Consider the following 26,476-nt stretch of genomic DNA (forward strand, 5'->3'; position numbering starts at 1 on the left):
ATAACCAAATTAAAAGTTCTGCCAACTAAAAAACAATTTGTAAGCCAAAGTTGCAGCAGTCAACAAACTGAAAGAGTGAAATGCCTGCAGCACCCACAGGGTATTTTAATAAATATATACTCGCACATACAATTTTGTTTTTGTTAAACTATACTTTTGTGTGTTTGTGTGTGTGTTTGTTTTGCTTTGTTTTTGCTTATCTAATCAGCGCAGTTGGCGCCACACTTCAAAGCTCTGTGGGCCAAATGCAATTTCTCCTTCACTTTCCACTCCGTGCTTTTCCATGCTCACGCTATTTTTTGTGAGCGTTTCCCGCTGGAGAGCAAATGAAATCAGTGAGAAAGCCAATTGCATTTTCATATGGCAATTTATAGGCAGCAGCCGTCAAAAGAAATCAAATTTGATTGAAGGCAAAGAGAATGAAAAATACAAATAAAAATATGGAGCCAAGTGATGTATTAAAAAGCGGGCTTGAAACTAAATATTGTATTGTATGCGTATAATATTAAGTGCCGTTTCTTTTAGCTCCGATTGTATTGCAAAATTGAAAACACATCTCCATAGTTGGCATTTTTAAAGCCACTCGCATGCTGAGCTCCACAAAGACCCTATGTATTTGGTAATGATTTTCCCTGTTTTTCCCCATTTTCACAACTAACCACCAGGCGATTACACAACCCATTTAAATCCATAAAACCCTAATAATTGTCCTTGACATCATGTTTATGCTTATTGCTGTGCTTTTGTTCTGTTTTCCCCACTAATTGTTCAGCGATAAGAAAGCCAAATAGTAAAAAGGACACAACCGAACCGAACAGAACAGAACGGAACGGAACAGAACAGAGAACAGAGCTGGAATAAGGATAATGCTTAAGCTTAAACCCTTTTTGTGGGTTTTAACCGTTTCCGGCACCCGTTTAACGTCGTTTACATGACACTTGAGGCTTAACCCCGAGAAAAGCCCTGGGAAATGTGTTAAACCATTAAATGAAATTGAAATTCTTGCCGAGTTTACTTGATTATACTGTCACCAATAATTAAATGTCGCAACAAGTTGCCAAACTCCGGCATTCAACCAAAAATGGGCAAAAGGGATGCCGAAGGACGAAGGACAAAGGACAAAGCCACCGGGAAAGACTTTAAACTGCGCTGCCAAAGCCGCTGGCGCGTGATAAATTGTACTCATTAAAATATTTTAATTTACTTGCCAAAGCGCCACCCGCAAAATGTCGCGACGCTCCTGAAAAAAAAAAATAGAGGGTATGCGGGTGCGTGGCCAACGGGTAAAGGGGCGCCAAAATGGGATCCCCCACCGTTTAAATGTGACATTAAATTAATGCTCAACACATTTTTGGCAGGCGAGGGAGGTGCGAAAGGAGTTGTTTGCTTCTATTTTCGAAATAATTGGTTGGGCTCATTTCCACTTTTTCAACTCCCCCTTGCTATTATCGTTATTCTGCGTTGAGGAAGTACAGCTAATTAGCTATTAACACTTTTATTACATTGAATTCACTTACTATAAATTAAACAAAAAGAGACAGAAAATCTTATGTGCATTCTAAGCAGCGTTCTTTTTTATAGCCTCACCATAATTGTGAAATCGCAGCTCGTTAATAGACCGCTTATGCTTCAGATAAGCGATTAAGATTCGATGGCCTTGGGGATTTTCCGAAAAAATAAGAACCAAAAAAGGTCTCTTTGGGTAAACGGATAAGCGGCATTGTGTAAATTACCCGAAAATGTCATCAAGTCAATTTGCAAAATGAGAAAAGTAATCAGTAAGAGAAACATGGAATGATGGAGGGCATTTTTTGCGGTGGCTCTTGAAGGGGGGAGTGGTGGTAAATACTCAACAAAACACAAATGCAAAAAGTACTTAAAATTTAAATCACTTCACAGCAAATCCTCTTCGCTCTTTCTATCTCTCTCGTAGTCTCTCTATCTCTGTCTCTTTCGCTGTCTCTTTCGCTGTCTCTCTCTCGCCACACACACACGCACACACATCCAGCCACAATATAAATTATATTTTGAGGGTAAATAAAACACTTAACGCCCTTTTAGCGGTTGACACCCTGGCCCCTTTTTTGGCCAAAATCCCCACCGAAAGCAAAGCCACGACATGCTCTGTTAACGGCGCGTCCTCGCGAAGGACGCTCCTCCACTCATTCGCCGCCCATGCCGCCCACCACCCACCAACCACTGAGTTTCCACTCCACGATCCGCGCTTTTCCAGGCAAAACAAACACATTGTCGCAGCGGGCGTCCTTTAAGCCATCATTACCAAAATGGCATGCGGGCTAAGGACGGCGAAGTGGGCGAAAAGTTGGGGCGGAAAAGCGACTAAGACTAAACAAATTTGCCCCGCTGATGTCTTCGTCAGCTTTACTTTTTCTCATAACTGTCAGTTGACGGCTTCAGAGTCGCTTTTCCAGCCAGCCAGAGTTTTTCTCGTCCTCTGGCGCTGACGAAAAAAACTTTGGCGCTTTGTTCTTGTGTGTGTGTGTCATTTTCTTCACTTATCACCCGCCACCCTTTTGGTTTTGCTTTGTTTGCTCACCCTGTAAAAAACGAGGCATTTTTGAGTAAAAGTCATCAAACACATATATTTAAAAACCAATTAAATGGTATAATCGTTCCAGCTGCCATCACAATTATGTGTCTGTAAGTACAGAAAAATATGTGCTTTTTGTACGTAATTTAATATTTTTTACTGGGTATTTAGAGTGTCGGTACTTGGAGCAGGATTTTCCCTCTCCACTGTTTTTCCTTAGTTGTTTTTTGTGTTGGCTTTTCGGTTTTGGCTGGGCGATTTGACATTAACCTGTCAGCGTTGTGCCTCCGACTGCCGCCTGCCGTCTTGCATTTTATTTATGTCTGACACTGTCTGACTCCAGCACACACATACCCACTAACACACACAGCGGAAGGCAGACTGATGAACTGACAGACTGAGTAACTGAAAGTTTTCGTGAAGTTGGTTTTTATTCGACGGCGATGATAGACTGCGATTATTCGGCGAGGCGGTAGATGGTGCTAAATTGTTGCCATCACCAATTGTTCTATACAAACAAACCGAAAAAACTACTAAATATCGTTGAATATGATTTACATGCGAATTCCTGAAATAATCTTTTATTCGAAATTGCATTAACATACTAATGAAGAGCCCAAACAGGTTACGCCTAATGTACCTTCCCATCGATTAATAATCTCCTCGAGCGCCAAGGACGCAACCGCGTTCTTAACCCTTTTGTGGCCTCTCGTGCGTTGCGGCGCGTTGAAAAGTATGCTAAGAATTTTTGCATTCAATTCGCCAGCCCATGCATCAAGTGGCGCACTCACATTCTCTCACACACACACACACAATAATCTGCGGACAAACGCACACAGTTAAAGGTGCTCAAGGACATTTCGGCCACTGCACGCCATCCACAAACACACACACACACACACTGCACGGCATTCTGGCAATGTAATTAGTTGCTCGAGGTGCTTTAATTAAAATGTATATCCTTATTGTGCTGCTCGGTGTCTCGCCCCGTAATTGTTCGTGCTACAATTAATTATGTCAAATGGACAAGGACCTTCGCCTTCGCCGTCGCCATCGCCATCGCCATCGCCCAGCATCCAATAAATAAAACTGCAAGGGAGTGTGTTGTTAACTAGAGTGTTTTTGTCAATCAATTTGCATATCGATGACCTAAACATAAAACCTTTCGATCGGGGACCGTGTGGCGTTTTCAATAAATAAATTTAATAACACTAAAATGGCTTGCGGCCATAAAACTGAATGCAATTGCAATTGTCGTTGCCGTTGCCGTTGCCGTTGCAGTTGCAGTTGCAGTTGGTGTTGCAGCCAATGCAAAAATTGCAACTGGCATACTAAATGAAATTGAAATGTGAACCGAGAAATCCAGAATACTCCAACCACAATTCACACCGCCCTGGCTCAAATTCAAACTCAAGTTGTGTTAATAAATAATCAAGTCTGGATGGCGTTCGTTTTTGAATCGATTGAAATTATTGCAAATATCAATACCTGAAGGCCATAAAATTGGTAATGCTAGATGTTGTTAATGTTGAGATGAGGAATTTCTCTTTGATGAAGCAGTAACTGTGGCATTTGTACATGCGAAACATTAATGACGTGGAATATAAAACAATATAATTAATTTACTTTCGTACAGGAAACACTATATATTTAGAATCTAAGCTGCTTCAGTTTATTAACTGCAATCTACATATTAATACATTCAGTGAAATTCGAATATATTTTATAAAAGTACGTATATGATTTTTAATACTCTTCATTTCAACAAAATGTCGCATATTTTTTTAACATTTTTCCAGCCCTGCTCTACCCAAAAGGAAAACGCAACCGGCAACTTTGAGTGCCAGCCAGCGACTGCTGGCATTTCCACGAAGGCAGCTCGTTTTTAAGCGGCAAAATTGCGTATAAGAGTGGAAAATACTGGGAACGGCTGAAGCGCGCAGTAAGTAAGTAATTTTAGCTAATGAAATTTACTTCTGTGGCCATTGTCAAGGAATTTCTGCCATAGCTTAGTTTTTACATAAAGTAGAGCATTTCCATTTTGGAAAAAAGTTCGAAAATAAGTTGCAGAAAAAATGCTACAGAATATACACTATTAAGTTCATAATAAACTACATTATTGCACAACTTTAGAAGGCCACTGAGGACTGTTAGGTGCGGCAATTACTTGTATATCAAATGATTTAAGTCAAAGTATGAATGGATTCGAAATATGCGCCCAAATTGAAATCAAACCAAGTTGTGCGGCCTCTTCAGCTCGGCCTCGTTCTCTCAATATTTGTAAAACATTTTTAATTTCTCCTCACTTCGGCAAAGCCAAAATTCACAAGGAGCCGGCTTCTTTCTTTGTCTTCGTTTTTTTCTTCATTTTCTTTTTTTTTTTTTGCGACTGGTGGCTTTGGCGCTTTATTTGAGTTACGTGACCCTGCACCATTGAGAGCTGGGAAATTTCTTGCGACATGAACATGGCACACACGATGGGCGTATGTGCCCCGAAAGCAACATGCAACATACGTACTTACTAGCCAAATACCACCCAAAACCGTCCAAAGCCACCCATTTTGCCACCCCTTTGTTTGACTTGTTCGTTTGTCTGTCTGTCTGTGTGTGTGTGTGTGTGTGGGTGTGTGAGGGAGAGGGGCGCGGTGGGCGGTGGGCGGGATTCCTGTGTCCAACAGCCGTCCTTCTGCCGCCTCGTCCTTCGTCCTTCGTCCTTTGGCCCGTCGCTGTGCGAGCTTGTTAAGTTCATTAAGGTTGAATAATAACAACAGTAACTACATTTTAAAGGAGTTGTCAGTTGTCAGGAGCGTGGCCACCCATGCCCTATCCATACAGTGAAGCCTGCCTTAATGTGTTTTAAATGGTTTCAATGCATTGGCCTATAGCCAACATTTTTTATGCGGCTACATGTAATGTAAGTAGGTAAAGTAAGTGAGCGGCCTGAGAAGAAACCTCGAAATGATGGCTGGTTTTTGGCCAGGTTTTTCATTTGGTGTCCCCACTGTAGCCCTGCCGTGACGTTCAGGTGTCTTGGCTTTCTGCCCGCTGTGCGCTCGCCTTGACTTCACTCATGTTGTTAACTGCTCTTATTACAACTTATTCTACTTATGCGCTCCTTGTTTGTCAACAACAACGGCAACAACAAATGTAAGGATACCAAAAAAAAAAAAAAAAAGAAAAGGAACACAACCTGTAACCGAGTCCTTGTGGCCCCGTGTGCGCCGAGTTAAAGGTGCATTTACATCGGGTAAGAACTCTTTATTTTTTAATACTTGGCCACAAGCGTACGAGTATATGTACGTACATACATCTTTCTATATTTTTTTTGCCGGGTATTACTTTTTGTTCGCTCTGGGGTGGCTGCAGTGGAGTGAAGCTAATCCCAGTCCGCCGCTTTCCTGTTTGTCTGCCGCGGGCCCAGCATCCAAAACATCTTCCGAGTGGAAGCAACATGGGCGGCCGGCGATTCCTCGACATGTGTGTTGGCGTTGGCGTTGGCGTTGGCGAAAAAAAGCGAGATGAAAATAATCAAGTTTCCGACAAACATCAACATGACGCCAAGATAAAAAGCTTCCAGGATGCGCTGGCATCGCTCAGCCACTGCAGGACAAGATAAGACACATCATCAGGAGTAGCGGATGCACTGAGAGAAACACACCGATTGCCGCCACTTTGCACATATTTCTGGTGAGTAAGTGTATCTATAAATGGAAAAATATATGAGTTAAGCCATTTATAGTTAGTTTTTTGGCACATTTAATTCAGCTTCATGTATTTTAACAAGCAACTTGATATTTTTAGTGCAGCTGCAGGACTACAAGTTGGTCCATTTCCAGGACTTGGCTTGAAATTGGCTGGCTGCTGCTGTTGCAGGAGGGTGGTGGGTGGGTGGTATTTTCCCGGCTGTGGGTTCAAGTGTCAGCCCTTGCCATCTCCTACTGCTTCTTCTTCGTTCGGCCTTGTGGCAGCCTCAAGTTGTGTTCGTGTTTGCTTTGAAAAGTATATTGGATTGCCCTAGCCACAAATACCCATATGTCTGCTCATCTATCCATCTATATCTATATCCTTATATGTACATATATATATATATCTCATATATATATATATATTAGCCTGCTAGCCAAAGGCCGCCTGCTGCTGACGTTGAAATGTTTCCACTTCTTTGGGAGGCTGTTTTTTTGTTTTGCCCCACCTTGCTTTGTTTTTAATTTCGTGTCTATACAAATATTTTCAATCGTTTGCGGTGCAAAATTTTATTTATTTTTTTTTCAAGGCTCACAAACAAAGCCACTTTAAATGTTAAACAAAATTATAACTGAGTTCGTGGGCGGAAAGTAGAAAAGAGGTTAGTTGAACACACATGTCGAACACATGAAAGGAGTTTAAGGATGGGGCTTTCGAGGGGTGAAGAATAGAGTGTGGCGCTGTTTGAATTTCTGCTGAAGTTAACATTTTTATAATTCCATTAAGCGAACGGTCGTGTCTCTATCTCCCTCGCTCCCTCGCTCCCCCACTCTCTACCATGTGTAACATGAGGATTTTCCCACTCACACTCGCACACAAAGGCAAAACGGCCGTACAAAGTTGGTCCGAAAAGTTTTTGCATTCATAAATCATTTCCCTCTTTTTTTGTGCCAGCCTCACCTTCACATCCACGTTTAAAGGTGGAAAATACTTTTCGCTGAATTCGTAGAATTTCTCAGGGGCGGGGTGCTCATGTTTCATATGCCATAAAGGGGTTTAAAGGGGTTTGAAGGGGCTTGAAGGGGCTGAGAGTGGAGCGGGGGCAGCATGGACTTTGGCAAAATGTGGGCAACGTTAAGTTGCAACTTGTTGCCTTCTTGGTTACACGACGCCAATCCACCTCCCACCCGTGCGTCCTGGCATATCCTTGTCATTTTTAATTTATGCGCAAGCCAAGCTTGAACTTTCGCAAAACTTAAGGAACAAATGGTGGGTGGGCTATGGAAAAGTGGTTGTGTCTTGTTTATTGCCTTTGGCTGCTAATTTAATTGGACCCATGATTGGGATTTTCTTTTGTTTTGTCCTAATCGTGCTATGGGTATGAAACAGAGCAAGAGATATGACGAATAGGTTAAGTCGAATCAACTTTGTTTGGTGCCCGAAGAAAAGAAATATGTGGCTGCGGAAATGAGGCACGAAAATGGGGTACAACTGCTAACAAGCAGCATAATTACAGTTTACAAAACATGATCACACATACGAGTATGTGTGCAGTTTTCCGCAGCTGCTTTGCCACCAACTCTTTCCATATTCCATTTTCCATTTTCCATCCACTTCAGCACTCCTTTTCTCTAGTGACTTTTGCATACTTTTTGGAAAAGTTTTAATTTTCGAACTTTTGTCGCTTGCCTGGCATATGGTCCATGCTCTTTGCTCTTTACTCCTCACTCCTTACTCTGTGCTCCTTACTCCGTACTCCTTCTGCCAATCTCAACTTTCCGCACTTTCCCCTCGATTGGCCCAATCTGATGACGTCTTATTAGGCAAATGAAAAGCCGCAAAGTTTTTCCTCGAGAGTCACTCGAGCCATGTGGCTTTCCAGAAGGACTCGGCAAGCTGGGATTTTCTTAAATATCGTTTTGCATCTCATATTCTGTTCCCTTTTGCCCGGTTCTTTATCGCTTTGTTTATAAAAGTCACCCACTAATTGCATACATACATAGGTAAGGGTGGGGATTGTGGTGGAAAGTCGGCAAAAAAGGGGGGTCGGAAAGGGGGATAAGGCGGAGATAAGCGTGCGTGTGAAAAGTTGCCTGGACCCCAAGGGCACTGAAAAAAAATCAATCTATTTGCACAAGCCCTTGACTCCAATATCACTGCATTCGAAACTACAAATGGGAGCGATATTAATAAATCAGTGATATTTATACCGGAAGGGTAAACTCAATTCTCTCAGTGTACTGTGTGTGCATTCATGCATGCAGCTGGTGCTGTTGCGGCGAGGGGCGTGGCACCGGCGCGGCGTTGAGTGGGCGTTTCGGACATATCGCATATCGTTTTTACCCGGCCAACAGTACCGCATTTGCATTTATATGCACATCCTTTGTGCCCAAAGGATATTACATTTTTCCACTTCAAGCATTTTTGTGAATTTAATGAAATTTTTAATTTTTATGCGCGCCAGATGGGCGTGAAGTGTGGACAGAGCGGGCGGTGCGGGCGGTGCGGGTGGTGCGGGTGGTGCGGGCTAGGGGGGGGCGTGGCAGCGCCTCCTTTCGGTTGGACTAACAAGCCGCAGAGATATGTATGCTGCATTTGCTTTGCATTCTCGGTGGGTCCAGTGCGGTAACCACTTTCCACAAAGATAAATAAAAACTGCTCCTAGCCAGGGGAATACCCCTCATCCAAAACCTTATCCTTATCCTTTGCCCAGCCCCGCACTTGTGGTCAACAAAAAGAGTTGAATTGGCTTTTGGTTTGCACTTGCATTGCGTTTTCCCGGATTGAAGTTCCCACTCTTGCGATGATTGCTGCTGCTTGATTACCAAGCACTCAATGCGTAAAGCTCGAAAGAACTCGGAATTAATAGGTTTTAAAATATTAAAAAAACAATGTAGTTGTTATCCGTACTCAGTCTCGTGTAATGAAACCCCCAACATTAAGCTAATTGGATGGGGCCATAGGATAAGGATAAGATTAGATCGAGGCGAAAGTGGCTAACTCAGCATTAATGAAAAGCTCACCATTAGGGAAATTGGACAGCGCATTTGCTTGTGAACTCGCAACAGTTTCGTTTCAAATGTTCCACTATCTATGGCTCCTGCTGGGACTGCGATCCCTGGCAATGGGTGCACTGCATCCGCCGCAGCCGGAAGTTGTGACACCTCTGGTTGCAGCTGCCCTGGAAATTCTGGCCGACCAGGTCAGCCCATCGCAGAGCACACTGGCCGTGATGGATCTAACGCAGGATGCCGAGCACCGGGATCACCGCCAGGAGCAGCTAATGACCATTATGCTCAGAACGTTGGGATCAGAGATGGCTCTGAGAACGTTCCAGAAGCCACCCGCCGAAGTTCCAGCCAAGTATGTGGTGTTTCTGGTCAATTCCGCCCAGGCCTTTAACACACTTGGCTTTCACTTCACGGACATCCACTCCACGCGGGAATTCAACTTCCTCATCCTGCTGACGCGTCGCATGTCCTCACGAGCCGAGCGACTTCAGGTGCTGCGGGATATATCCAGGACCTGCGTTCGATTTCACACTTCCAACGTTATTTTGCTGACCGAGAAGAAAGCCGGTGTGGTCCTGGTCTACGCCTATCGCCTATTTAATATGGACTGCGATCTCAGTGTCAGTCTGGAGCTGATAGATGTGTATGAGAATGGATTATTTCGGCATGGCCACCAGGCCAGGTCCTTCAACCGCGGCCTGAGTCTCTCCGGCTGTCCACTGCAGGTCAGTTGGTATCCATTGGCGCCATACGTGTCCTTCATCGGCAACTCGAGTGACGCCGAGGAGCGGGCACAGACCTGGCGACTAACTGGCATCGATGGCGAGCTTATCAAACTGCTGGCGGAGATCTTCCACTTTCGCATTCTGCTCGAGGAGCCGTGCGATAAGTGCCTGTCCCCCGACATCAAAGACGATTGCAGTGGCTGCTTCGACCAGGTGATATGCAGCAACTCGTCCATACTGATCGGCGCCATGAGTGGTTCGCATCAGCATCGATCGCGCTTCTCCTTCACGAGCTCCTACCATCAGAGCTCCATGGTCTTTGTCATGCACATGAGCTCTCAGTTTGGAGCGGTGGCCCAATTGGCGGTGCCGTTTTCCATCATCGTTTGGCTGGCACTGGTGGTTTCCAGTGTGCTGCTAGTTCTCGTGATCTGGATGCGGCATCGACTCGTTTGCGGACAAACTGATTTGGCCAGGCATGCCCTGCAGGTGCTCACCACGCTAATTGGAAATCCCCTGGAGGCAAGCAGCCTGCCCAGGAGTGGACGTGTGCGCATCTTTTATGCGGGCTGGTTGCTCTTGGTCCTGGTCCTGCGAGTCGTCTACCAGGGCAAGCTGTTCGACTCCTTTCGATTGCCCTACCACAAGCCCCTGCCCACCGAAATATCGGACTTGATTCGGGCCAACTACACACTCATTAATCAGGAGTATCTGGACTATTATCCGCGCGAGTTGACTGTGCTCACCAGAAACGGATCCAAAGATCGTTTCGATTATATCCAAGGACTGGGCAAGGAGGGCAAATTTACGACTACCTCGTTGATCGCACCCATGGCGTCGTACAACATGATGCACTGGAGCACCAGTCGATTGACCCACATCAAGGAGCACATCTTCCTCTACCAAATGGTCATCTACTTGCGTCGCCATTCGCTGCTAAAGTTCCCCTTCGATCGGAAAATCAAACAGCTCCTGTCGGCCGGTATCATTGGATATATGGTGCGCGAATTCGATGCCAGTCAGTACAGGAAGCCCTTTGAGGAGGACTACGAGGTGTCACCCATTCCCTTGGACTCCTTCTGCGGTCTTTACTATGTATCGGCGATTTGGCTGTCCGCCGCTGTGGTTGCCTTTATCCTGGAGCTTCTCAGTCAGCGGATTAGCTGGTTGAGGAGGATCTTTGAGTAGTTGACTACCTTTAAATTTTAATATATATGTACTTACACACTTTTTTTTTATTAATCTAAAAATATAATACAAATGGTGTCTGTTTAGCGCTAATACAATCATATATCTACTTAGCTGAATTAGAGCTAGTCGAAAATTTCAAATCTACGTCCTCGAATCGCCATTTGGATGGGAAGTTGTGGCACTGCCGCTGGCATTTCGATTGTGGCATTAGAAGACAATGGAAACTCCTCGTTAGCCGGCAACAAGGCAACAAAATCAGGAGGAGTTTTGGGAGGTAAAAATATAATAGGACACAAACAAGACACGTCCGACATAGAACGAACTCATTAGCCTACATGCCGCACTTTCCGCCTTCACATGTGGCAGCATAGGAGGGGTAATACATATGTACGTACACCAGCGGTGCAGTTGATAGCACTGAAACTGTTTTTAAAATATGCAACAATATAGAATTGATGTGGAAATTAGTAATTTGAATTGTAAAAATATCATTCCTTCATACTGTAATTATAATTTATTCCTAAAAATCGCAAAATATAACATTAACTACAGCACACATTTGCCTTTAAGAAGAATCATTAGGTGTGTTGTACGAAAGGTCCTGTTAAAAGGGGCGGGTTAGGGGGGCGAAAAAGGGGCGTTTTGGGTGGCTGAAGGGCACAGGTTCCCAAATGAAACACGAATGCGATGTGGCTGGTTGCAGCCGTGTGCTTTCCCTTTTTGCAACATATTTTGTTTGCTTAAATGCCGGAAGTGCTGCAGGTCACATCAGGAGTGGGCGTGGTCGCCGCCCAAAAGTGCCTGCAAGCAACAAATGTTGTCAGCATGTGGAATTCAATTACAAGGTCATAAGTCACTGTCAGCAGACTTCAACCCATTGGGGTTAAAATAATAAAGGAATAAGCCAAAGTCTTGTGTGATTTTTTTAGCCTTAAATAATAGGATACCTTTAGAAGATGTCACAAATAATTATCACAATTATTTTAAAAATTATTATTAAAAGAATTCGGGCAATATTTCGATTACAACCATCTTTAAGTTTACAGTTGCGCATAAAGAATTTGGGGAATATTTCCAATGTGAAAGGTCTTCAAAGATGTCACAAATAATAATTAAAATGTTAAGTATTCAGTTGGGCACAAAGAATTCGGGGAACACATCCATTGTGAAAAGAGCCACGTATATAATGACTAGTTCGCCAATTATCGGCTGCCAGTTGCCACAAAACTCACTCGTAATTATGACTTTTAGTCGCCACTCGACACACAAAAGTGTGTGCTCTAATGATGAGATTTACCTGGCCCGTGTATTAATTGCACTTAATTGTTGGCTGTGGGTGGAGTGGTGGGGCGGGTAGATACTCGTACCATTTGTCTCATTAGAGGAACATAGCCAACCAATGGGCGGGCACTTCACACCCAGTGGATACCGGCGAAACTCTGTGTGATAAGAGCTGATAACAAAGGTAAACAAAGCCGTCGCCAGATGGATGCCCTGATGGCCTCCATCATCGAGTTTGGCGGGAAACGCTGTAATTCGTCAGATATTCTGCCGCCCACGGCGCCTGCGCCTCAAAAATCCGACATTCGATGGTCGGCGTTGCGTCGGTTTTTGTTCCCACATTTGTGGGTATAAGAGCCACAAACCAGTATCTAACTGTGGCACACAGAAATATCGGGAAATTTATGCAAGATAGCGAGCCAAATGCGGGGCTTGCCCGCCGCTGAAGATCAGGATCAGCATGCGATTATGTCTAATGAAGTGCCAAAATATGATTTCCTCACAAAGTGCATTTTAAACAGCTTAAAACTGGGTCTAATTAGTTGCCAAAAATTAAATTCAGCACAAGGTCTGACTGTACATATGTTAATATCTCAGAGTGCACTTCATTTGGCCTTGATATTTCTTCCATAAAAGCGAACTGCCATTTGGCCATCAGCACAGTTGAAGCTCACCGACGAAGACATTAAGATGCTGAAACATTCCATGATCCTGCTGTGCATCCTTTTGGTTGCCATCTGTTGTTTCGCGGCGGAGCTGCCGGGAAATGCATACTTGCCACCATTGCGGCATTATCAGCAGGTGCCCGAGAATTTCCCGCCAGCGGAAAACGGATTTCTCGACCAGGATTCTGACCACGATTCTGATTCGTTTGGAAGGTACGCACCCATCTTTGTGGACTATCCGGGAATTCACGCGTTGCCAAGACAGCAGCAGGAATACGCATTGGATCTGCCGTTCGAGGAAAAACACCATTATCGCAAAGCATCAGGACTTGGAAATGAATAGAAACTGACGGGCGTCCTTCGAAGTAAGACAATAATAAATAAAGGCAACGACTAATGAATACGAATGCTAAATGTTTGGTCAAGAATTTATAGCTGTGCAGGCGATAAGAGCATTTATCTTAGAGTTACCAAAAAACGCACCATTTTGGAAGCGACTTAAGCCACTTTGGAAGGGCCTTCAGTACACCAACCATTGTACGTTATTTCTGAGTGGCCTTTATTTTTGGCTAGAGTGTGGAATGAAATGTGTGCAACTTTGACTTTTCGTCAGTGAAGTGTATAACCGCAACTAAATCCCCGACCTGTCCTTAGCCGTATCACAAACTTTTAGCCCAACTCGGTTTTTGGCTTGGACTCCGCCCCACGCCCCCCGCCCCTGGCATCTACAGTGTGCGTGTGTGTGTGAGTGTGCGGTTTTAATCAAGTTTCGCCACTTAAGTTTGTGCTCAGGTGGAAGCACTCAAAAGCCGCCTGACCGAACCGAACCGAACCGAACTCCAGTGAGCTGAAGCCCCCTTTCGGCGCGCCCCTGCCAAAGTTTCAAGAGCTTTGCGACGCGTTGTGTTGCTGCTGAGTTTCGTTTTTGTTATTAATTTTTTTGCTCGGCGCTTGTGTTCTATGGCTTTAGTTTTTTGGAGGCCAGCGGGAGGATGGGTGGTCTTCTATGTGGTCTACTCGGCGGAGAGTGGATGGTTTTCGGCCAGGTGGGTCAACCTGTTACACATCTGTTTCGCTGCAGGTCCGTTTGCCATTGTTCACCCCCCTGCCCCCAGCGCCGCAGCTCAACCGACGCTGCTGGTAAAACTTTAAAATCAATTAAATTGAGTGCCAGCATGATTGGGCAAAATGATTGTGCAAATGTCTTGTGGCGCCATTAACTAAACTCATTCAAGTTATTTATCAAAAAGGGTAACGTCGAGGCACTCGGAATGTACATTTCAATTTGTATGTCATGAAAGTATTAATACTTTCCAGTAAATTATGGAGCAAAATCTGCATAAAAGTCGCACACAACGATTTCATTAAAAAGTAGCCAGTAGAGGGCGAAATTTGTACTATATCTACTTGGGAAAAAACCCAGACCACGAAATCCAAATTGCTGCCCTCATGAATGAAGCGTGAACTCGCATCCAGCCATATTAGTGTGTGTTAGTGAGCCAAAGTCAATTGTCAAATTGACGCACACATACGCACACACTGAGAGCGACATATGCTGGCGAGTGTGTATGTGTGTGTGTGTGTGTTTTGTTGTTTGCTTCATTATTTGCCAAGTAAAAGTAATGAGACTTTTGTTGCCTTGTTGGGTTGCACATGAGTGCGCCTTCTATGAATTCTTTGTGCTTGCACACACACACACACACACGCACACACACGGATGCAAGCACAATGCAATGCGTTTGCAGAAAATAAGGTTTCACACACACACACGCGCGCGCTGTATCTGTGTGAAAGTATGTGAGCGTTAGCCCTTTGTGTGTTGGGCAAACAAAAGCGCAAACCGTTGACAGACAGTGGGTCGCACAGTGGGATGACAGTCAAACAATAACTAATTAAATATTTAGATACAGCCCCCTGATCTCAAGCGCAGTAGCAAAGGTTCCTATCCGAGACATCCGTGAGATACAAGTTACGAGTTTATGTCAACTAATTACAGCTCGAATTTGTCCCAGTGCAGCTTGGCAACAACAATTGCGGGGCGCGGGGGGAGGTAAACAAAGTAAAAGCATTCGGAAATGCAGGAGGCAGTGGGCCTGGACTGCAATTTCGGTGGATAAGTGGCCAGGGCTCCTGCGGGGAATGCATCCTGGCTGCTGGCCAGTTTGCGATAAGAACCAGCTCCAGGCTTCCACTTTGGCTCCTCCGCCTGGCTGCTGCCATTTGGGCTCTGGCCTCATATTACCGATAGAAAATAAATGAATTTTCATAATAATTGGCTTACGCTTACAGCGCTTAACCCGCTCGTCGCCCAGAAACCAACTCACTGCATCGCCCGGAAGTTTCCAACCCTTTTGTCGGAACTGGGCGCCAATAATAATAACATTGTTAACACAACGTGCGCATGTAATAAAATCGTTTATTGAATTGGCCATAAATTTTCGCAGCTACAACAGCCGCAAAAGGCGCACAAGTCAAAAAGTTGCAGTCCACAGGGGGCAGTAGGGGGTTAAGGGCACCAGGGATACAGCCATTGAGGGCTTGCCTTTTGTGCAAAAGTTTAGAGTGTGGTGGAGTTTAGGCGGGGGAAAGGGGCGAGTTGCTCGAAGGAAAAGCGAGAAGGAAAGCTCTCAGGAGGGTGAGGGGTTGGGTGGCTTAAGCCGCGCCCTGCGTTGGGTTAACCCATTTGGGGTTGGGCTTTTATCTCTATATCCTTCACCTGTAAGCTGCAGCTAGTTCAACTCCGCTGCTGAATTGCTTCAAGCAGTCGAACTTGAGTGTAATGAGCCTTAATGAGGTTAAGTAATTAAATTGGCCGTCAGCCAGCGCGCTTAAATTGGTAAAGTGATCTTTAGTGGTTCTTTAACTGAATCGGTTTTTAAACATTTCTTCTATCTTCTAAGCGTTTGAGCCAAATCAACAATATTCCTCTTCCTTTGAGGCTGTTGTTCTCTGCGTTTGTAATTAAACAAGCTGATTTTCTACGCGAGTGATGCGAATCCTTGGAGGACATATGTATGTAGCACACTGCGTCCATTAATTTGCGCGGCGTTTTAACTACCAACATAAATTGCATGTGGTGTCATTAATAAGCATAAAAGCGTCTTCGAAGGGGGTGGAAAATCAGTCGGAAAAGCGCCTCCTTGGTGGCCACTTCGGTGTGCCGAAGGACTCGCTTAAAATGTTTTCGCTGCTGTTCAATAATATCCCGCAAGACGGCCAACAGCAGAGGAGGAGGAGGAGGAGGAGGCGGATGAGGAAAACAAGGACGCATCGAGGACGAAGATGCGACAGCGACTAATGAGCTTGATAAACGAGCCGAGGCGATAAGATCCTCTTTCTCCCTTGTCACTTGTTTGCTTAAAAAATTGCGCGCTCAATGAAGTGATGTGTAAATAACGGTATTATATTTCAAAAGGCTTCGCATCTCATTTAAGCTTAACTTTAACCCACCCACTCCTCCCAGCAGTCCGCTTCGTTAATTATTGGATGGATATGCAACAGGAAGTGCAGACTGCGGATTGAGCTGCGGAATGGGGTCTTATCCCGCCAAGTGGTGCAAGTGGTACAAAGGACATTCCACACGAGGACTTGCCAATGGTGAATAATGAATGGCATTAGGCTGGCAACAATAGCAGAGCCTGTACTCCTTCGAAATCACATTTTTCTGTTCCCATGCTCCTGGCTTATTGGAGCATTTTGCCAGAAGTAGCCCGATGCACTCAAAAAAATCGAATCAATTTTAAAGTTGTCAACCCTTTGTGAACTTTGACCCGTCTTTCAGCTTAAAGTGTAGGTGTACATTCGATACATTTTTTTGCTCAACGCTTCTACCGCTGGAGTGAGCGTAATTTTTCTGTCAGTGTGCCCACTTCACTTTACTTTTAATATGTTAAACTGCGAGACTTGACGACGCACAAAAGTGCGGCATGCCAAGCATGTGGACCATTACGCCCCAACCCTAGGGCCACCCTTCAATTTGCCCGCCCCTCCCCTCCCCTCCCGCCAGCCAGCCATCTAATGTGGAGTTCATGAAAAAAATGTAAAGAAAGGAGAACAGAGGCGGGGAGCGAGGGGGCGGGCGGGGAGTATGTGCAGAGGGGCAGATAGGACACAAAGCAAATGCACAAACTGTAAAACTGTAGCCAAGCACTTTTTGATTTATGGAGAGCCAAGCGGGACTAGGTTAGGCACAGTGGGCTAAAAGGAGGGGGGAGGGGGCTTTTCTATGGGGGAGCGCAGTTTGGTCGGAAGTGTAGACAATTTGTTAGAATTTATACAAAAAATGCAGGCCGCTTTGCCCGAGATAGAAATGGGGTATATGTGTGAATGTGAATGTACATATACATTTGAAGAGGCACGGGAAAGCAGCTCCTTTTCGGCCATATAAAACATGAGAGGCATTTCATTTTAAAGCAGCTCAAACAAAACAAATGCCTCGGCTTTTGTGTGGACTGGCAACTAATGATTTTCACTTACCACAGCGACAGAGGAAAAGCTGGCCCAAAATGTGGGGGGCGGCTAGGCCCCACCAGCCATACGGAATCTCAGCACAGATTTACATGACATTATGTCATTGTTGTTGCCACTGCCACTGCTGCTGCTGCTGCTGCTGCTGCTGCTGCTGTCTGTCTGTTTTTATGACGTCAATTATGTTTATGAGTGTCTAAACAAAAAGTCTTATAAAGCCTGCAGCATTGCCGTTGTCCCAGCACATGAGTGGGTGGTCCTGGCTGCCCACATCCTCGCAGTAGTAGTTTGAGTTTAAGTGAATTTATTACCATGAGCAAAATTTATTTAAGCAGTCAAATGCACGTGAAGTGCATCTCAAGAAAGCTGTCACACAGCCTCCCTCCCCCCGCCTTTCAGACTCGCCTTTCCACTCGGTCGTCAAAGGAAGGACGCAATGGTAAGGATGGCAAGGAATCGGGGAAAACCGGTGCCAAGCTGCAGACACATGCATGTGTAGCAAGTTGCTGTTTTTTTTTTTTTGTTCAGGGTCTTCTTTTCGTATTAGGGGCTGTCGGGTTTGTAAAACGCATTAAACTTATTCTAGAAAAAGTTAAAATTAATAATAATAATAAAATAATAATATTTAATAAAAATAAATTTTTATAATTATTGTATTTATTAATTCTTTCACTAGCTAATAATATTAAAGAACAAATTCACAATCTTAATAGAATTAATCCATAAGATAATTTATCAGAATTATAAACGAATTTTTTGTTGGCCAGACGTAAAAAAGGCTTGCTTAATTGTCCTGTGCTGTTATAGAAATAATATTAAGGCAATGCACACCAAATACAGCTTGACTCAGCTTAAGCTTATAAATATTTTTGTTTTCTCTGATTAGTTTAATGCTTTTCCGACTTGTCCAATTTGTTGACTCACCTTCGTGTGGTGCACTTGTGACTGACAACTGACTGACTGACAACACTCGCACACACAGACACTTACGCAGACACAGACACAGACACACTCGCAGGACACCCGCCCACCCACACACAGCCACTCACACACACCAGCACACTCACAAGGCTCGGGGCAATGCAAATTCAACTTTGCCGCTGCTCGAAGCAGTTGTCAGTAATTTCCAGCGAATGGCAGCCCAGGACATTTCACAGAGCAGCAGCAGAAGGACACGACGCAGGAGCAGTAGCTGCGGCAGGATGCGATGGATCGGGATCACAAACGGGAGCATAAGCATCAGCATCAGCATCAGCATCAGCATCAGGAGGAGCAGCAGCAAGGGCTGGAAATGGAGGCTGCAGTGCCAACATTGACGAGGACAACTCCTGCTGCAGTTGCAGTTGCTGGTTGCCTGAAATCAAATCAAATTCCCGACAAACATCAACAACAACCAGGACATGTCAGTAATGTCATGTGTGTGCGTCAGGATAATCAGCGTGATGGGGGGAAATTGAACAACAAGTTCCCGATAGCATGTCTTGGCCAGAAATTACAATTTTTAATGCCAAACAATTTGGCCTGGCTGACAGGCATTGCCTGCCTGCTTTTAAAGTTTACCCACAATGTGGTTAACAATTTCCGGTTGCTCTCCATCTTGGCCACCAAAGGTGGATACAATGAGTTACCAATGAATTTATTGCCGTATTTATCAGGTCCTTGAGTTGAATTCACTTGCTCAAGTGATAATGTCCGGCGATTTTGGTGGCCAACTTTTAATTCAATTTATTTATGCACGATTTGGTGTCCTTGAGGGGCGGTGGGCGGTGGGCGTGGGTACACCTACAATTTCCGCATGTCAACTGCACTTTGCATGAGTGCTCAGCGAGGGGGCGTGGTTAGTGGGGGCGTAGCGCACACAAACACACTCACCCACACACTTGTGCCACATCAGCACTTCAACTCTTGACTCCTCGACTTGGTTGTGCTTTTCCACTGGATCGTCATCATCATCGGTGTGGTTCGCATTCCCAGTTCCATTTTCCTGACCGGGTTTTCCGCTTTCGCCGAACTCAGTGCTTTGTTTTTTTTTCCCTCTCTGTGGCATTTCCACTTGATTTACAAAACTCAACGCAACAACGAGGATAAGGGGCAAGTGGAGCAACAACAAAGCAGCATTTGACTGACTGACTACTGACTGCCACGCCCCCATAGGCCCCACTATACCGCCATGCCGCCCACTCACTGTCTGAGCGTGTTTCTCTATGTGTGTGTGTGTGTGTGTGTGTGGCCTGTTATAGAGTTGATTTATATGCACGTCGATTCGACGTAATTGAAGACGTGATCGAAATTCAAATTTTTGATTTTTAGAACCCGTGACTGGATTGGCATTTGTACAAGGACCTTCCGTTAGTTCCATCTACTGACTGCCTGCCTGTCTGCCTGCCTGCCGCTTTCCCCATCTCCTTTTTGGCTTAATGTGAATTCGGTTTTCCATTCTCTTCGCCTTGTATATGCTGTAAAATAATTTTCATCTTTTTTCGGCTGCTGCCTTTGGCAACAAGTTGCGAATGGTAGGTTCCTAGAAATGACATCCTTTTGAATGAAGTCGGGCTAAGACTGAAATAAACTCTTCCCTGATTACTTGATTATTAATATCAATCAATTATGTATAGTATATACACCCAATACTTACTTTGCTGCTGCCTGATAGACGCCATAAACCATTACGACATTAATAGCGTATAATTCAAGGGTATTTGCGGTCGTATACTTGCAGATTAAGTCCCTCAACTTGTTTGTCGGTTCTCCGCTGAGACGAGTTCCATCCCATCGCCCTCTCGATCTGTTTGCCATCCCAATCCGGAGCTCAGTTCCTGGATTTAACTTGGTTCTTCGGTTCTGTCGGGCCCTTTCCAACCCAAACTCAAACTCGGTTAAATCAGCCATGAAAACGGATTGTCGTCTGTGCATTTTTGCATTTCTTTTGCTCATTTCATTGACTGTTGGGCTGGTTGGAGTGACTAACTGAATGAATGAGGGCATAAGGGAATGAGTGAATGAGCGAATGAGCGAATAACTGAGTGGCAGGGCCTGACAAAACGTGACCTGCTGTCATGTCTAACAGTTTTCAATAATAATGGCGGCCCTGTCCGCCCACATTTTCCACCTTTTTCGCATTTTCCGACGCCCTCTTGCTTATTAACACCACCTTCATCTTGGGGATTATGTGCTCCTCACACACACACACACACGCACGCATTCGACTGACATTAACTTCAACACCTGGTGGGAAAAGTGGTCGTGGAAAGGCGGAAAAGCCGGCCAGAGTGGGCGGTACATCTCGCACTCATCCAGATGCTAATGGTTGTGTTGTCGACACTCCAGACACTTGCAGGCATTATGTGTCACCCGTTTGTTGCTCCTGGGCTTCCACCTCCTGTCACTTCCCAACTTTTCCACCTTGATTCTGTGCTTCTGGCTCTGAGAGTTCGTAGGCTCGGTGATGGGAAGTGACTTTGTCCGTTAAAGTCACAGAAAGAATCTAAATCAGTTTGCTGGAAAATGTGTGAATGAAGTTGTTGAATTATATGCGCAACAAGACTTTTGAGGCCTTTTCATGTTACTTACGCAAAGTCTAAATATTGATTATCCGACAGTGAGTCGCAGTATTTTGCCAGACCGTGACTTTAACCCTTTCAAAAGGTGATGTGAGTGTGTGGAACTGTCTGGATGTGAATGTGTTCCATTGAGGTTGCCTATGCTGCGGCTGTTGTGCTGTTGTGCTTTTGTCTTATGTTTCGTTTGTGTTCATATTTACATAATTGTGGTTAAAAGTAGCTTTTAAGATGTTTTTAACTGGCGCATGGAGAGGAGTGCCCCCCCGTTTTCCATTTAGCCGGCTTGGCCTTTGTTGGCATCGCCTGCATTTAATGGCTCCGCAGTAGCAACAGCAACAACTGACAAATGCTAGAATCCTTGGCCAAATAATCCCTTGATCACCAATCCCAATGGCTTGACAATTTAATAAAGAGTTGCGGCATAAACGTAGAACAACTTTAGATACAAGTACGTCGGTTTATTTTGGCCGACAAAAGCAGCATTTTTTCACAATTTACACAGAGAATGCTGAATGCAGAAAATATTTTTGGCAAACCTCAAACATTTCATTTCGAATTTTTCCTTCGATTCTTTTTTTGTTACTCATCTCAGCTTTTTTGTGCCTGCATTGCTAGATGAATTTGTTGGCAAAATTGTTTTGGGTTTTAAAATATTGAAGAGGGGTGTGCGGTGATGGTGGTGATGGAACTATCTACATATCCGTTTGTGTTTAGTTAGGGGTACCCACTTAGCCACCCCCCCAACGCCCACCCCTTGCCATCACTAAAAATGTTTGTTGGTTTCTCTCAGAATCCGAATTTCCATTTTCCCCTCGCTTTTTCCCCATAGTTTTCCCTTCAAGCTTGTTAGCAAACGTTTACGCAAGTGGGCGGCTCTATGTGTGTGGGCGTGGCACTTGATGGGCTGCTGCTTTTGTTGTTGGCAGCCACGGAAACTTTAACTTTTTGGCAACTTCGTCTGGCCAGGGGGCATCAAGGGGTTAAAGGTGGTCAGCCGCATAAGGCAAAATTGTGGCCGAGAAAGCTCAAAAGCGCCGCAAAGCGGAGTACAAGTGAAAATGGCTAAATCTAAGCGGTAATGGATTAGCCAAGCATTGTCTAAGGTGTTCCCAAGATTTCCCTTAGTCAAATATTTTGCGTTCGATAAGGACAATTCAATTAGGTCTTTGCATAAATGTATAGTAAGATATTTGAGTAAACTTAGCAGGCCAATTTATATCCCTTCACAGTCTCAACATTTTATTTTTCTGTTCGCAAGGCTTCTTTTCAGCTATCAAAACAAATTTTTCAAATATATATTTTACAACTTTTTCTTAAAACGAAACAAAGCGAACATGAGGAAAAGGCCTTTTGGACTGCCCATGTGGACGCCATTGTTCATCCTTTTCTTGCTTTTCCTGGCCGGCGTTTGGGGTAAGCCTTCGTGTAAGCCAAAATCACTGTGTATACATATGTTAGCTTAAAAATTAATATCTCTTAATTGCCCAATAGCTGGCGTAAATCGCCATGGTCTGCTGGAACTGTATCATCAGCGGGTTTATGGATCTCCTCTAACTAAGAAGGTAATCGAGTGTCCAGGGGACGGAATGATGAATTTCAAGAAGAGTCGTTTCGATAGATCAATGAATCGTAAGCATATCGAATGGCATTTGTTTTGTTCTTATTATCAGGGACTTGGTTTAGCTTTCAAAGCGTTTCTTTCTTGGCCGGGTAAACACCACAAAGTTGATAAGGCTGATAAATATAAGCCCGCTGAAGATGATTTTTATGGCCAAGAAGAAATATCTAAGTGCCAACACGAAGAGCTTCCTTTTGACCATGGAGATCACTTCAAGCTTGATGCAGATCACCTCCATCAGGGTTCAGACCACTTCATTAAGGATGCAGATCATTTAAGTGCGAATGCAAATCACTTAAATCAGGATGCGAATCAATTCCACGTTGATGCAAATAACTTGAATCAGGAGCAGGGGTTGCTGGGCAACTTTCAAGGTAGCTAACCGAATTGTATTAGCCTTTCCGAAAATCTTAGAACTTCCATCAATTCTAGCTAACAAGCCCGGACTGGTCAATAGTCCCATGATGGACTATAAACGTGAATTCGCCAGCGATGATGCCAATCCCTATGTCGAAAGCCTTCAGCAACGTTATGAGCCCTTACCACAAGCCTATAAGGATTAATCCATCATCCTAAAAGGGCACCATGTATATTTTTCTATAAATTGTTAAGTATTTAAAGCTTACTATTGCTAAAATACATATTGCGAGTTCCTAAAGAGTGAGTTACAGTGCACAGCGCAAGACACTGCCATTAATTTCTTTCAGCTGAGACAAGTTGAAACTTAATTTATTTTTTTTGACAAAACAATACTTAATTATCTCGTGTGCGCCTGTCCAATTTCAACTGTCAGTGGGGGGGAAAAGTGGAAGATGGGTGGGAAATGGAAAACGGAAAAAGTGGCTTGATCGGTGATTTGCGTGGCGCCCTCTGTCGTACAATTTGGGGCAATTACCAAGCGATTAAAGAAGAGTTTTCGCGGGAAACTCCGTGGAAAAAGTGAGGAAAGTTTTTCGACCAGAGCAGCTGGCGCGCAATAAACGTAATCAAATTTAATTTCAACAAATTGCTTTTGAATTACGCGACCTTCGCTGGCGCCGTTCAAGCGCAAAAGAGTTGGAAAATTGTTAAAATAATAATAACTTTTCACCCGCCACCCCTTCGATGTGCTTGTGCTGCAGAATAATTGCCACAATAACAACAGCAATTTGCGCTTGAAATAATGGAATGAGTGGCCGCCCACGCGGCGTATACGTAATCATAAAAATTATGATTCATACACCCAGACAGACAGACGGGCAGACAAATAAAATGCGGCAAAAATCGGACGTGGATTCGAGTTAGAGGAGCTCCAAGCTCTGTTCCTAATAAACAAATTAATTTGATTGAAGCCCGAATGCAAAACTTTCCATTACAAGTTGCAAAAGCAAATTCATTTTGGATTTTCCCCATCTACTCTAGTGGTGGCAATTCCATTTGCGAGAATTAGCTTCAGGGAAAGTTTCTGCCTTAAAATTGCAGCGAAAGTGCACCTAAATTGAATGGTTTGGCATTACAGTTTTTCACGTGCATTTTTGTGTGTGAGAGCGTTTCATTCGTTACTTATTATCTTCATGTTGCCGCTTTTGAAAGAAGTTTGATGAAATTATGTCAAACGAATTGACGGATGTTTGGCCTTTTATTTTACCCAGAAATCCTAGTGAAATCCCAGTGAAATCCCAGAGAAATCCCAGTGAAACCCCAGTGAAATCCCAGTGGAAAGCGACTAATTAAGGCTTTCATCGTTGGCCCGTTTGTTCCCAGGTAATTTACATGTAAACAATTGCCCGATCCTGTTTGTTTGCTCTTGTTTTTCAAGTCCTATTTTTGTATTTTTGTTTTCCCATTTCAGTTTAAGCCATCATCAACTGACAATTTTGCGGCTCTGCGATGTCCTTCTTGCCGCCCGTTGCACATTTACATTTTGGCCAAAAAGGGTGGAGGACGGACGGGTCGAAAAGTCAAACTAATCTAACAACTGCTAACAATAAGAACCAGGATTTTCCCCATTCCCCATACTCTGGTTTTTTAGCGGGCCATCTAAGCGCCAAGGGCAGCCACTGGTTTTTGCCCCCATTTCCCAACAATTTTCCCCCGGCATTTTCCCGGCTTTGTGCAAGTTGTTTTAACAAAGCATTTTGTAGTTGGCAAATATATCTCTGTGTATCTGCATGTGTTTGTATATATCAGTATATGTGTATATATGTGTATATATGTACGTTGACAATATTGCGTTGTCAGTTGTTGTTTTAATTAGAAAACTTTTTTACCAAACAACAACAGCAGCAAAAAAGCAGCTGGAGCAACAGCAAAACTCAAAAAACGATTTTGAACGGCACTGTATTTTCATTCGCCACCGCCCCCTGCAGTATTTGCATTTTCTATTTTATTTTGCTGCCTGCCAAATGAATAATGAATTTCTCTTCATTTTCACATTTTCGGGTTTCTGCTTCTGTTTTCCTTCTGCTGTATGTATATATATAAAAATATATATATATGTGCGTGCTTGTTTGGGCCTGCATTACTTATCGCTAAAATTCATGGGCTTAAATAAAACCTTGCCACTTCAATCAGATCTACAAAGCAGATATCCTATCCTATTCATCTGTGGACCAAGAAACTGTAGTTACCCTCACTGCGAGTCCTTATTCCGCCATATCTTCAACAATTTTGTTGGTACTTTTCTTTTTGTTTATTTTGCAAAATTAAATCCAACGTTTTAGTTTTATGAGGCGAAACTTGCTTTGTTTGCTGATTGGGAAAGGCAAGGGGTTGGGGAGTGGTCGACCACAAAGCCATCTGCCTGGAGCGAGGTCACTCAACTATCAGATACCCTGCAATTGTATAGTGTTCATTTTCAGTGCTCTCAAGTCTTGCAGCTGAACTATTGTACTGTATAAATGCGCTGCAAAGGATTAGTAATATTTTCTTCAAACGCCCTCATTTACGTACATATTTTTTGGGTTTAATTCTTTGATACCCATTACAAAATGAAATTTTCGTGTTTAGCGCCATGCAAAATGGCATGCGATCAATTGGGAGAGTAAGTACTTGATCTGGGAAAGAATAGAAGTGAAAACGCTGCATCCGTGATACGCAAACACACACAAACAGACAGGCCCACATGTATTAGAGTGCGGTTTGTTGTCAATCTCGTTAGAAACGAATCCTTTCGTAATCCTTGTGCTTCAGCTGCAGCTTTTTTTTGTCGGTCTGTGTGTGTGTGTGTTTGTGTTTTTGTGTTTTTGCGTTTTTGCGTTTGCTTTATTTTTGTTGCCTGCCCCCAACGCTGACGTCACATGGCGGTTCATGCGTTTTTGCTGCTTAATCCGCCGCCACCATCAAGATGAGCTCCATGGGAGTACTTAGGGGGTATAAACTTGGGTCAGGGGGTGGCTCTATCCTATCACTATCACTACCTCCATCTCCATCCCCATCGGCAGCTGGGCAGCTGGGCATCTCGGCACTCGTCCATCCCACATGCAGTGCTTCCAATTTCACGACGAGCCCTGCAAATCCCACACAAGAAATTGTTTTCCAGTTATCTTTCATTTTCCGCCCTCGCTTCCTCTTTCTAATATGTGTGTGTTTTTTTTGGTAGCCAAAAAAGAATGTGGAAAAAGCCTTGTAATTGCTTGGGCTAGTTAAAAATGTTAAATGCCATTGCGACGTCTACAAATGGGCAACATTATTTATTTTCGGTACACTCCTGCCATCCAGCTAAATATGATTGATGGCCCTTGT

The 26,476-nt window shown here is 44.0% G+C and overlaps 3 protein-coding genes across 3 annotated transcripts; all 3 read left to right on the forward strand.

Moving 5' to 3' along the window:
* The first annotated feature begins 9,314 nt into the window (after positions 1-9,314).
* On the forward strand, positions 9,315-11,159 carry LOC6551650. The gene has a single exon (XM_001978528.1). The coding sequence runs from the start codon at positions 9,315-9,317 to the stop codon at positions 11,157-11,159; it is 1,845 nt and encodes a 614-aa protein (XP_001978564.1).
* A 1,974-nt stretch (positions 11,160-13,133) lies between these two features.
* Positions 13,134-13,451, forward strand: LOC6551651. The gene has a single exon (XM_001978529.1). It carries the CDS (start codon positions 13,134-13,136, stop codon positions 13,449-13,451), a length of 318 nt encoding a protein of 105 aa, XP_001978565.1.
* Positions 13,452-22,383: 8,932 nt separating this feature from the next.
* Positions 22,384-23,335, forward strand: LOC6551652. Its single transcript, XM_026982113.1, has 4 exons — positions 22,384-22,560; positions 22,627-22,764; positions 22,819-23,127; positions 23,186-23,335. Exons 1-4 carry the CDS (start codon positions 22,470-22,472, stop codon positions 23,314-23,316), a joined length of 669 nt encoding a protein of 222 aa, XP_026837914.1. The 5' UTR covers positions 22,384-22,469; the 3' UTR covers positions 23,317-23,335.
* Positions 23,336-26,476: the final 3,141 nt, after the last annotated feature.

Source organism: Drosophila erecta, unplaced genomic scaffold, assembly GCF_003286155.1.
Source record: "Drosophila erecta strain 14021-0224.00,06,07 unplaced genomic scaffold, DereRS2 tig00000126-arrow-pilon, whole genome shotgun sequence".
Lineage (NCBI taxonomy): Eukaryota > Metazoa > Arthropoda > Insecta > Diptera > Drosophilidae > Drosophila > Drosophila erecta.